Raw genomic sequence first — 11541 nt, forward strand, 5'->3', positions numbered from 1 at the left:
ATGTGCATCATTTCCATGATCAAGTACAATGTGATTTATTTAATCCGTTTTCATGTTTTTCCATAAAATATTACAAAAACTATTTAGCCATATGGATCATGTTTATTATTTATTTTTTGTGACTTGAGTCAAAAGGGTTAAATTTTATTTTTTATAAATTTAACACTTTTATTCTATGTTGTTATAATTTTAAATCATATACCAAATAAATTATTTAATAATATTAATAATGGTGGTACAAATACGCCCTTTTCTACAACGAAAATGTTTAAAATTATAAATAAAAGCCATATATAAAACTAAATATCGTCAATGTAAGATTGATCTATTTAACATAAATGCGAATATAAATCAATGAAAAATGTAATGAATGGTACAGAATTTTTTTTATTCTTATATTATAAAACTCGGAATATAACCATCCATGCATTAATTTAATGCTATCGCAATAACACAGGAATAATAAAAAATGTACCCAGAAGGGGAACTAAGTAGTTGCTAGTAAGTTTTTATAATAAAATAAAACTTAATTTCATTGTACTACTAAATTATTCTTATTTATCAAACAATATGGACTACTATTATAACTACGTCTTGCCGTTTTTACAATACAAAATTCTATAATTCAAGATTCGTTAAGATAACACGCTTTTGTTAATATTTATACATTTTAAACAAAAGTGAAGTATTTGCCTAACCAATAAAATAATTAGTTATTAACATCGATTTTTTTTTAATAATTTTATCAAAAATATATTCTATTTAAGTACAACTAAAAAATAGTAATCTATTTTTATCTTACATACATAACATTTTCAAATGGAACACCTTTAATTACTTTAATAAAAACCATTTGTAGGGTGCATAGCAGCTTTTGAAGTGCACCTGAGGCCATTTATCAACCACTGGACCCTTATTGTAAAAGGGACGACTCCATCAATTCTCCCCCTATATTTTAACCATATCTTGGATTACAACAATGCCTTGATGTTGGTTCGGTTGAATTTATTTCAATAATGTAAAAAACAATGTTTGAAATTAAAAACTATTAAAAAATGTTCTGCATATCACAATTGATAATTACTATGTATTGTTATTAATTAATTAATTTATTGTATTTCTCATTTCACTCAGAATCAAAAAAAAATGTAGTGGCTAAACTACTAATTTGGTTTCTTAAGAATAAAATTAATATATATATATATATTTAATTTTTGTTTTATTTTTATCTTTGGTATCTAAGATATTTTTTTAATTTCTTTTTAATGAGTTATAACGTATAAATATATAAATAATTAATAAAGATAAAACAGTTTTCAATAAAATATATAATACAATTAATCATTTAAATAATACTATTTCCAAAAAGCCTAGAATAAATCATAACATTTTTAAGAAATTAATAGTCTAAGTGGTTCTGAATAGAACATACAAACCCGTAACAATGAAACTTAAAATTTCATACTCCTTTGCTTTTTTTGATTCAATTCATAAAAGAGGGTCCAAAATATTTTAACAGAACTAACAAAAAGTTAAATTTCTTTGTAAACAAAAAAGTATATATTAATATTATTATTATTAGAATATATATGAAAAATGTCATTCGTTTATCCATCAATCTCATATCTCTATTAAATTAAAGGAGTATGAAGAAGTCATAGGAATAAATTATAATACATTAGTTTAGTTATATAATGGGGTCTAATTTATTTTTTAATAATAATTAAAATTCAAAATTAAATTATTTATTTATTGTTTAATATAAATTTGCTCTTATTAATGTCAATTTCCTACAACTACATAACACTAATGTATATATATATGTGTGTGTATTATGTTTAATACAATATTTTGTGAAGCACCCGCAGATACGTTACAGACATACCGTGGGAAATAAGTTAACTCAATATACTGATTTATGATATGGGCAAAAATTTAAATTATAAAATAAAAGTTCTATTATTGAGGGCTAAAATGCATTTATTTCCCTGATTGAACATGTTAAAAACAACATAATGAAATTGATCGGCCGAGATAAGAAACAATAATAGCTATTATTTATAAAATTTTATGTGTGCATTAAATCAACTTGTAATCTTAGAACATACGAATTAAACAAAATTACATAGAATAAGCACATAATATATTCATTGGTAAATTAATGAATTTTAACAAATTTTATAAATTATCATCACAACCATAGGAAGTTTCTAATAGTAAATTGCATCTAGTTGATTCTTAAAATGGGCCATTTTTTTAATTTCCCAATAATTTTCCGAATAATAGAAAAAAACAGAGAAAAAATTACAAAAAACTTCAACCAAGATCATGTTTTAAAGAAGACAACACCTAGTATTAAACTATAAAGAGTAGACATATTATTATACAATTTTCGAATGAAATCTATACTAATTATAGGCACTTAAAATTGTTGATTAAAAATTCACTTGCTTATTAAGAAAATTGGTAAACAACTATATCAACTACCTTCAGAAATATAAACTAAATCATCTGACGACTTTTACTAAGAATTGTTTTTTCGGGAGCAATGGTACATTGGTTTCAAGTTTATAAGACCAATACAACAATATCACTCACCCGTCCAAGTATAACACCATTTATTTTACAATTGTACATTTAAAACACATAAAATACATGGAAATTACTAAATATAAATCATGGTTGATAATATATGTGTACAGAACATTTTATATATCACACATATATAGGTACCCCGTGTATAAAACGTTTTTTGTTTTTGAAATTTACTGTTAAAAATTTTAAAAATTCTTGTTTCAGATATTAAGTTAGATTTTTAATTTTTATACGTAGTAAAAATATATTAGGTTGTTAAAAATGTACAAATGTTAAATAAATTATAAAAAAATCTTTTTATTTGCAATTTTCTTTTCTCATTCTTTCAAATAACTCATCTAAATATAAAATAATAAAATAATGCTGCTACAGACACAGAGTATTATGTAATATTGTATTCATATTCTACAGTAAAATTTAAATGTTGTCAAAATTATAAAATGTATTATAAATATCACGAATACAATAAATTTACTATAAATACGGTCGCGATAAGATTTTAATTATAAATGATTAATAACACCACAATTGTCTATTTATAATTTATATTCCTTTTTAATTTAAATTAAATGTATATTTTTTATAAGAGATTTTATTTTTAATCAGTATAAAATATATATAATTAAATATGCTATACCGTTTTATATTTTTCAACCATGACAAAAAGACTAAAATTTTCTAAATACACTCAGTTAAATTAATGCTTAATTTTGTATATTTAAACTTAATCATAGCTTATTTCCAAAATTACTTTTAAGTCACTTCATATTAGAATATCAAAATATATTACTATCGGTAAACATCAATAAACTATAATAAGAGTAAAAGTCTTTAAACATAAATGAACCTTAATTACTAATTACGTTTTTTCTTTTTTATTGATCGCACAAAATGTCATAAAAGTAAATTTCTTTAATAACATATAAGTAATGAAAAAAAAAAGACCATGTTATTAAAACCGCGCAAGATCTTTGGAACACATCATAAAAATATGTACACAATATACACTCGCACACACATTTACATTAATATATATAAATATATTAAATGAAGATGACGAGGACGACAGCAGACCTTAACTCTATCACCATAGGAAATTACTTCGGATGAAAAAAATGAACATATATATATATACGCGTGTGTGTGTGAGTGTGTGTGTCGTAAATTACTAAGCCGCAGCAAGAAATCAGCGGGGGTGGGCGCAGTGTATAGCATAATAACTGGCTAAATTACAGCCTACGGCTAAGCTACTTGTTTCATCTCCATAGCTAATACATTATTCTTTTTTTAATATTTTTATATTCTACGACTTCATTATGTACACCTAAGTGTTCAATTTAATGAATTCGATCAGAAATTAAAAACAAAATAATTCACTACACTATTCGAAAATTAAGGTTCCTTTCTTGATTTCATCACGCTACATCATATTATACATATTTACGGAACAGTTAAGTAACTGTTTATACTATAGCTATACCAACATACGGTTGTTATTACAATATACAGACACGTAAATCCAATAAACTGTTAGAAACAGAACATTTTGTATAATCAATTAAAATCTACATAATATAGGTGTACCGTAGAAATAAAACTTAATATTCAAGATATTTTGTAAATAATGAATGTGTTTAAATTTGAGTTTACAAAATTAATATAATTAGGTTTTTTTTATTGAAATTGGATTAAATATGATTTACTGAAAATTTGATAATATCTATAATTATATCTATAACTATAATTTATAACTATAATTTAGAAACCCAATATTTGGAATGAAATATTGAAATATATATGAAATAAATTGTTAATTAAACTTTAATCATAAAGGGGCATTATAATATGTGATACATACTACGATTTAGGAATATTCTGACTTTTTAGACTTTTTGTACATATAAATCGATAAAATATAATGTTTAAAAATGATTTCATTTAAAATTAATATTTAATTCAATAAATATGTTAGTTCAATATCGCACATTTAAATCAAAACTGTGACAACTCAAAAACCAACTTTTTTTGCAATGGTTTTTTTGGTGGTGATCATCAATCAGTCATTCTACAAAAATTAAAGCGCTATCATTTTGAAAGTAATCAAGATTAATTTAAAACTATTTTGCTAATTCATATAACTTCGTTTGTAGAACTGAATTATATAATTAATTAAAAAAATCCACTTTATGAGTTATTACAGTTCTGGTCTAGGTTTGCGATATGTGTATTATTTTATTAAGATTACAATCAAAATGAAAATAATGTAAAAATTAAATGTGTATTAGAAAAATGTTATTCATGTTCATTAATCAAATCTGAATATTATGTTATTTTACATTGTGATAATATATTATTATTAACGGGCCAATAGGCTACGAGATTTATATAAATCTTTTCTAAACAGTTGAATTTTATTAATTAAATATTAATATCTTTAAAATTTAAAATTAATTATTATAATAAATTGGAACGTAAGTAAAAATGTATTTAATTCAAATATTACATTTACACTGTATATTTTCTAAAGACCCGCAGGTGTAAATGAGATAATAATCATCGAACATTCCTAACCTATACTTTAAACCTTATTAGTAGATTAAGAGTTAAATTGTATGGTGTTTAAATGGAATAAAGTAAGGATAATATTTTTTCAAGTAAGTTATCAAAACTATTAGTTGATATATTAGTTATATTGGTTAATATATTTTTTATAAATTTAACAATTTAATAAATGCATATATACATTTAATTCTCATACCTGTTATTTGTAATTACGATTAAGTATTTAAATTTATTATATTATATACGAGGGGTATTTTTTATATTTCTGTTCAACCCACAAATATAAAAATTAGATTAATAACAGTTAATAAAGGAAATATACAGTTATAATGTATAATAATAAATAACTAAGAAAAATGAAATTATACACTAAAATCGCGTAGGTATGTAGGTAAATATACGTAATCCAATGAATATTCCGTATTTATCGCATTCGTATAATTTGATAAAAATATATTAAAATACGGTTATGGAAAATTGTAAAAATAATGTAATTATTATTTATTAACTTATTAATATTATAAATAGAAGAAATAAAGGAAGTGTTACATGCATGTGTATGAAATATTTTTTTGCTCAGTGAATTTTTTTTATTTTTGGTCAATCGTGAGAACCCAGAAAAACTCAGAAGTCGATCACAAGTCTATAAAAGTTGGTCACCCCTGATGTATACAATCTAATTAATTATACTCATAATGATATCTTTTTTAGCTCATAACAAATTTTTCAATGACTAATTATTTAAATTATTATTTTTATTTTTATTTGATTAAATCTTTAGATTTACATTTGATGCAACAATTATATTTTAATTTTTTTATAAAAAATGTAATATTATGAACGGAAAATAAAGAGTTATCGTGTAACTCTAAAATAAGTAACTTATCCTTCAAAAAACATTTTTGTTTTTTGAACACCAAAACCTGTTTACATAGTGCTGAGATACGTTAGAATGTTAGATAATATCTCAGAAAATATTGTTGATGAGGGTTTTTTTTTGTTTCCTTTAGGGTTTAGGTCATTTGTTTGCCCGATAACGAAGATTCGATTGTTTGTCTGCTCATACGGACGACCTTTACATATTTGAATTAGATTAAAGTCAGAAAAGGAATGTTAACATGAACGATGTATTATACCACAACAACCTCACGGCTCCGGTACGGAGGGCAAACTGTATATAAAACATAGATCGACCAAAAATACAAGTGTTCTGTAGTTTTATAAAAATTAAGAAAACTAATAAAAAATATAAATGAAAAAATTTTAAATTAATATATAAAATATAAATAAATAAATAATGCTTAGCCTAGAATATTATTATAATTGTAAAGCACGACCGGTTTCGAATTAAAAATTCATCGTCAGGTATATACAAAGTCAATGAAATTGCGACTAGATACGAAAAAATAAATGGAATGAATAAGTTATATAAAGAAAAATTTGTCGTTTTACATAAAACTAACAATGAATTTTTAATTCGAAAGCGGTCATACTTTACAAATATATAATACTCTAGGCTAAGCTTTTATTTATTTATTTATTTCTATATTTTAACTATTTATTTATTTATATGTTAGTTTACGAGAATTAACCATTGCATTATTATTATTATATTACATAAAATATATTGTCCAATAAATCAAAGGGAAAAGTTTAAATTTTTATAACTTTTCTGAAGAATCTCCACAAAATTGAAGATAATTAATTTGAGTAAAAACACTGAAAACGATTATTTCAAACTTTTAACACAGTTAAAAAATTCAAGTTATTCAGTTTATTATAACTATGTTCTAAAGTATTATATGTGAGTATATAGACTATAACTATATAGGCAGGACAAAGACTTTAGCCAGATGGGAACGCTATCCCCCTCCATATATATATATATATTTAATTTTTATACAACTATTGTCCTCTGGGACCAATTTATAGGAGGGTTGATGTATAGTAAATTATAAAATTTAATTTATATATTACATACATATTTATATTGCATTTAATTTTTTTAACATATGTTAAAAAACATATTTTAAAGTTATTAAACATATTAAAATTGCAAAAAAAAATACTGGTAAAATATGCCTTTCGTAAATAGCACAAATAATTAAACAAGAATTATAGTTTGTTGGATCTAAATCTTTATAAAATACTATCTTACATTTTAAACTTATTTATTTATTACACAACTCTAACGACTTTAATTTATATAGACCATTTATGAAACGTATATTTCGACTAAATTGTATTATGTTAACTATAATCAGTTGAATCATTCTATTGAATATATACAATTCAGTAGGTACTTATAAAATGGAACACATAATATATTAATACAACCAACATTTTAAGAATGCCAACACAATAGTAACATATTAGTTAGTGGGGTTAAGCAGAAAAAACATATATTTCTAATATTCTTCTTATTCACAAAGGAGTGCTCGGCTAGTACTGAATAAATCGCATTATGTTTTAGTACGCTGCTAAAATCTCGTAAAAATATGCCATAAATCCAAGATGATGGACCTATTTTACCTGTACAATGGCCGAACCAGAGGAAGAAGAATAACAGAGCATGTGTAATCCCCGGCCGATACACATGGTTGTATACAGGTTTTGCCTCACCAGGGTTATCTTAAATTTATTACATTTTATTTATTATTATACATGCACGCGGTTAACTCATGCCTACATTATATATTAGCGTTTAACGGACAAACAGAGACCTCTCAAAAAACGCATATCGAAACGCTATGCATACATAAAATAAACCGATAATGCAAAACAACTGCGGAACGTAGGATTGTATAATCACTCTAATTACGTTTGATTAAAAACTAATGCATTTGGTCGCACTCGCCCGCAGCCGTTGTCACTCCTAGTAAGAAGTACGAGAGGCGACTTGGATAGAAGACTTGGAGGAAGGAAGAAGACGAGGGTTAAGTGATGGACACGCCGAGGGATTATAATTTATACGCACAAACATTACGCGACGGCGGTTCGGCCTCAGCGCAAAACTAATGACCACTTCACCTGTCCCGACCAGAGAAATATAAGAGTTGCATAATAATAACAACAACGCACGACGTTATATGTTATTACACAGCGGCGTGAGTGTGAGAGTATCGTATGCATATTAAATACATATGTGTGTGTGTATACATATATATTCATACACAGGAGGGACGAGGGATATACATTTTATATCAAACAAAATATTTCGGCCGTGGTCACACATAATATAATGATCGTATACACTAGACGGAGGGGATGAAAGAGTTAGCGAGACGTGTATACGACGTGATTGTATTTATGTGTGTGTTTTTGTGCCCGCACAAGTATGACTCATGACGTGGGTACATCATATGGACCACACCCTACGTACACATACTCTCGAACGCGACGTTTTGCGCCCGCATCGTATCTATATAGATCTAACCTATATGTACTATATATCTATGTATGCCGGTCGCTAAGTGATGATAATTATTGAAACATTCATTTGTTCGTTGTACGCCAAGATTAAATTGCCAGAGAAACGAGATCATTGGTACAATCTGCTGCAGCAGAAGTTAGAAAATGCAATTTTAACACGAATAAAAAAAATATAAAAACATGTGCATAAACTCACGGTTAGGGTCGGACTGTACGCTACCGCCGCTTTGAATTATCGGAGTACCGACTTGTCCTGTCCGTATTTTGAATGCGCTATGGGTCATCAGTTGATCCGTTGCATTGGCTGGCGAAGCTATATATAAGAACACATTGAAAGAAAAAATTAAAAATAAACATCCAAAAAGTTTTGATTTTGTTTTTAAAGTACGATATTATTTCAAGACGTATTCTAATGCTCGTAATATATCCTGAGAAATACATGTTTTAAAAAAACATACTCAGTATAAGTAACAGTTGTTATTATAAACAGTAGAAGGTAGCAGTAGCGGAGTTTGTAGTGTATTACGCCCTTCAAAGATAGCGGGTCGGTCCACCATCTAACCTAACATAACCCTTACTGAAAACTCATGGAAGATTTTAACGCTTTTACAGTTACGTTAATTTACCAACACCGTAATCTGTTAAATATATAAGGTACTTCCTATGCTTACGTTGATTAGAGCTATTTAAATTAGTAAATTACAGCGTGATTCGACACTTTATGCACTGGACTCATAATTATTACATAAAACCTCATTAATTTATATTTTAATAATTTAATAGTTAATATTTTTCATATAATATAATTTTCGATCATAATAGAAAATTATAGGTAGGTAGATATCTAAATATAATATTTTCTTCTGAAATAATTTTAAAATTATAAAAGCATTAAAATCATTAGTTGCATTTATTTTTTTACGCTTCAGTAATATATTTGTAAGTATTTTATTTAACACGTAGAAAAGTTTCAAAAATTAGTCATACGTATTAACATTACTAAATATTAGATTTTCTCAGATATTTCAATAATTTATTCAAAACTTTAATACTAATTATTTTTATATTTAATTTAAAACATTACCATCAATTATATAACTAATGAAAACTAATACTTCTAAAATAGTTCGAAATAAATTTGACTAATTTAACTTTTATATATCATTTACGAGATAATTTATGACACACAATATTGTTTTTTAAGTAAAAATTATTATGAAATAAAATTTTTTTATTATAGCAACTTTAAAATTTAAACTACCATAAATCAATTTTAACACAATAAAAATTAAATAATAATTGCATACAGTTCATTGTATTAAATAATATTTAAACATCAAAAAAATGAATATAGATAATAATGATAAGTAGTTTATAATAAATGTATATACCTTTGGGCTATGGTTATTAAAAGAAACATAAATAAAATAATACAGGAGTACAAGTTAAAAATTATGATGCAATAAATAATTTATCCCAGATATAAGAGAAAGGATTATTTAATATTGGTTATATCAGTGGGTGTAATAAACAATAGTAAACTATTTAAAATTATTATAATATATTACTATTTCAAAATGAATAGAATTACAATTTAATAAACCTATGATGGTCAATCAAAGTTAAGATTTTCAATCAACTATATTCAAATTGGTAAAAATAGCTAACATGTATTTCCTTGGAAATTAAAAATTAACATTTCATGAATTAATTTTATTCTAATGTTTAGCCAGAGGTTTACCATAATATTCGGTACATCAAATATCAAACTAAGAAAATAATGAACTTACGATTAAAGCTATTCTACCAATATTATTAGCTATATGAATAAATATATATACAGATAAATTCAGGAGCCTATAAGATATATTTTTCGCATATTTAATAACATTTGTTTCACGAATCATGATGATGACATGACATATTTTATTATGTGAAACATAAAAGTTTTAAATAATATATCTGATTAATTCAAGGATTATTTTCATAAATTAATAGTTACTGTTATAGATGATTGTACAGTTCTATATTGATACAATACTCTAAGAAATATAGAAGATTTAATTTTAAATTAGCTAAACACAATAATATTAATTCAAAAAATAATAGTCGAGAAATCGAAAAAACAATTAGTTTTATACCATCTAAAATGCATACTCAGTTTTACTAACTCATATATTTTTTATCGTTCGTTCTCTCGTTTCAATTCTGTAGAAACAATTTTCTAAAAGGATATTATTTCACAAGACGAAGTACACTACATCATAGTTCTAAAAATGTTATCAATATTTTAAAGAAACCTAATTCCTATTCTCAATTTGCCAACTAAAATTACAAAATATTTTGAAATTAAAAATAGAACAGATGATATAAATTCGGACTTAATTAGTTAATTGTTAACGAATAATTCGATATACTTTCATGGTAAATTTTACTATCTTTAAAATATATAATACATCAATCCGAATTTTGTGGTTCATAATCAAAGCTGTAGGTTCAGAAGACAATTAGAACGAACATGAAAGAAACGCGAATTAAACACCGTAAGATTATAAACACCACCACAGGTTGGTATAGTATTTTACGTAAAAATAAATACATAGGAACAGGTATTTGAACACGCATACATTGATATTGTGCAGTGGAACTTCGAAAATAAATATAAAGAAAAAAAGGTAAACAAATATGAAGTAAAGTATCTAAAACTAAACAATTTAGCCTCGAAATTCAGTCGCTGACAAAAAAAAAACACTGTGTGCCGTATTATTATTATTCTGAAGGGCTGTACAGTGTATGTGTGTGTGCGCGTGTGTGCATCGTTGGGAAGTCAGTGTTGGGCAGCGAGGAAGAAGGGGAACGAACGTAAAGCCGAAAGCGAGTGCGCGTGCGTGAGTGCGAGCGTGCGCGTGCGTAAATGTGTATGTGTGCGTGCATGTGTGTGTGTGCACATGC

General features: G+C 25.5%; 1 protein-coding gene across 1 annotated transcript in view; it reads right to left on the reverse strand.

The window, feature by feature from the left end:
• LOC112685181 overlaps positions 1 to 11541 on the reverse strand; it is a 53100-nt gene that overhangs the window by 40004 nt on the left and 1555 nt on the right. The window contains exon 2 of the mRNA XM_025556982.1: positions 8786 to 8902. Within this exon, the coding sequence (XP_025412767.1) occupies positions 8786 to 8902 (117 nt within the window). The remainder of the gene's footprint in view (positions 1 to 8785; positions 8903 to 11541) is intronic.

The sequence above is a fragment of the Sipha flava genome, unplaced genomic scaffold (genome assembly GCF_003268045.1).
Source record: "Sipha flava isolate LNK unplaced genomic scaffold, YSA_version1 268_pilon_pilon, whole genome shotgun sequence".
NCBI classification, from domain to species: Eukaryota; Metazoa; Arthropoda; class Insecta; order Hemiptera; family Aphididae; genus Sipha; species Sipha flava.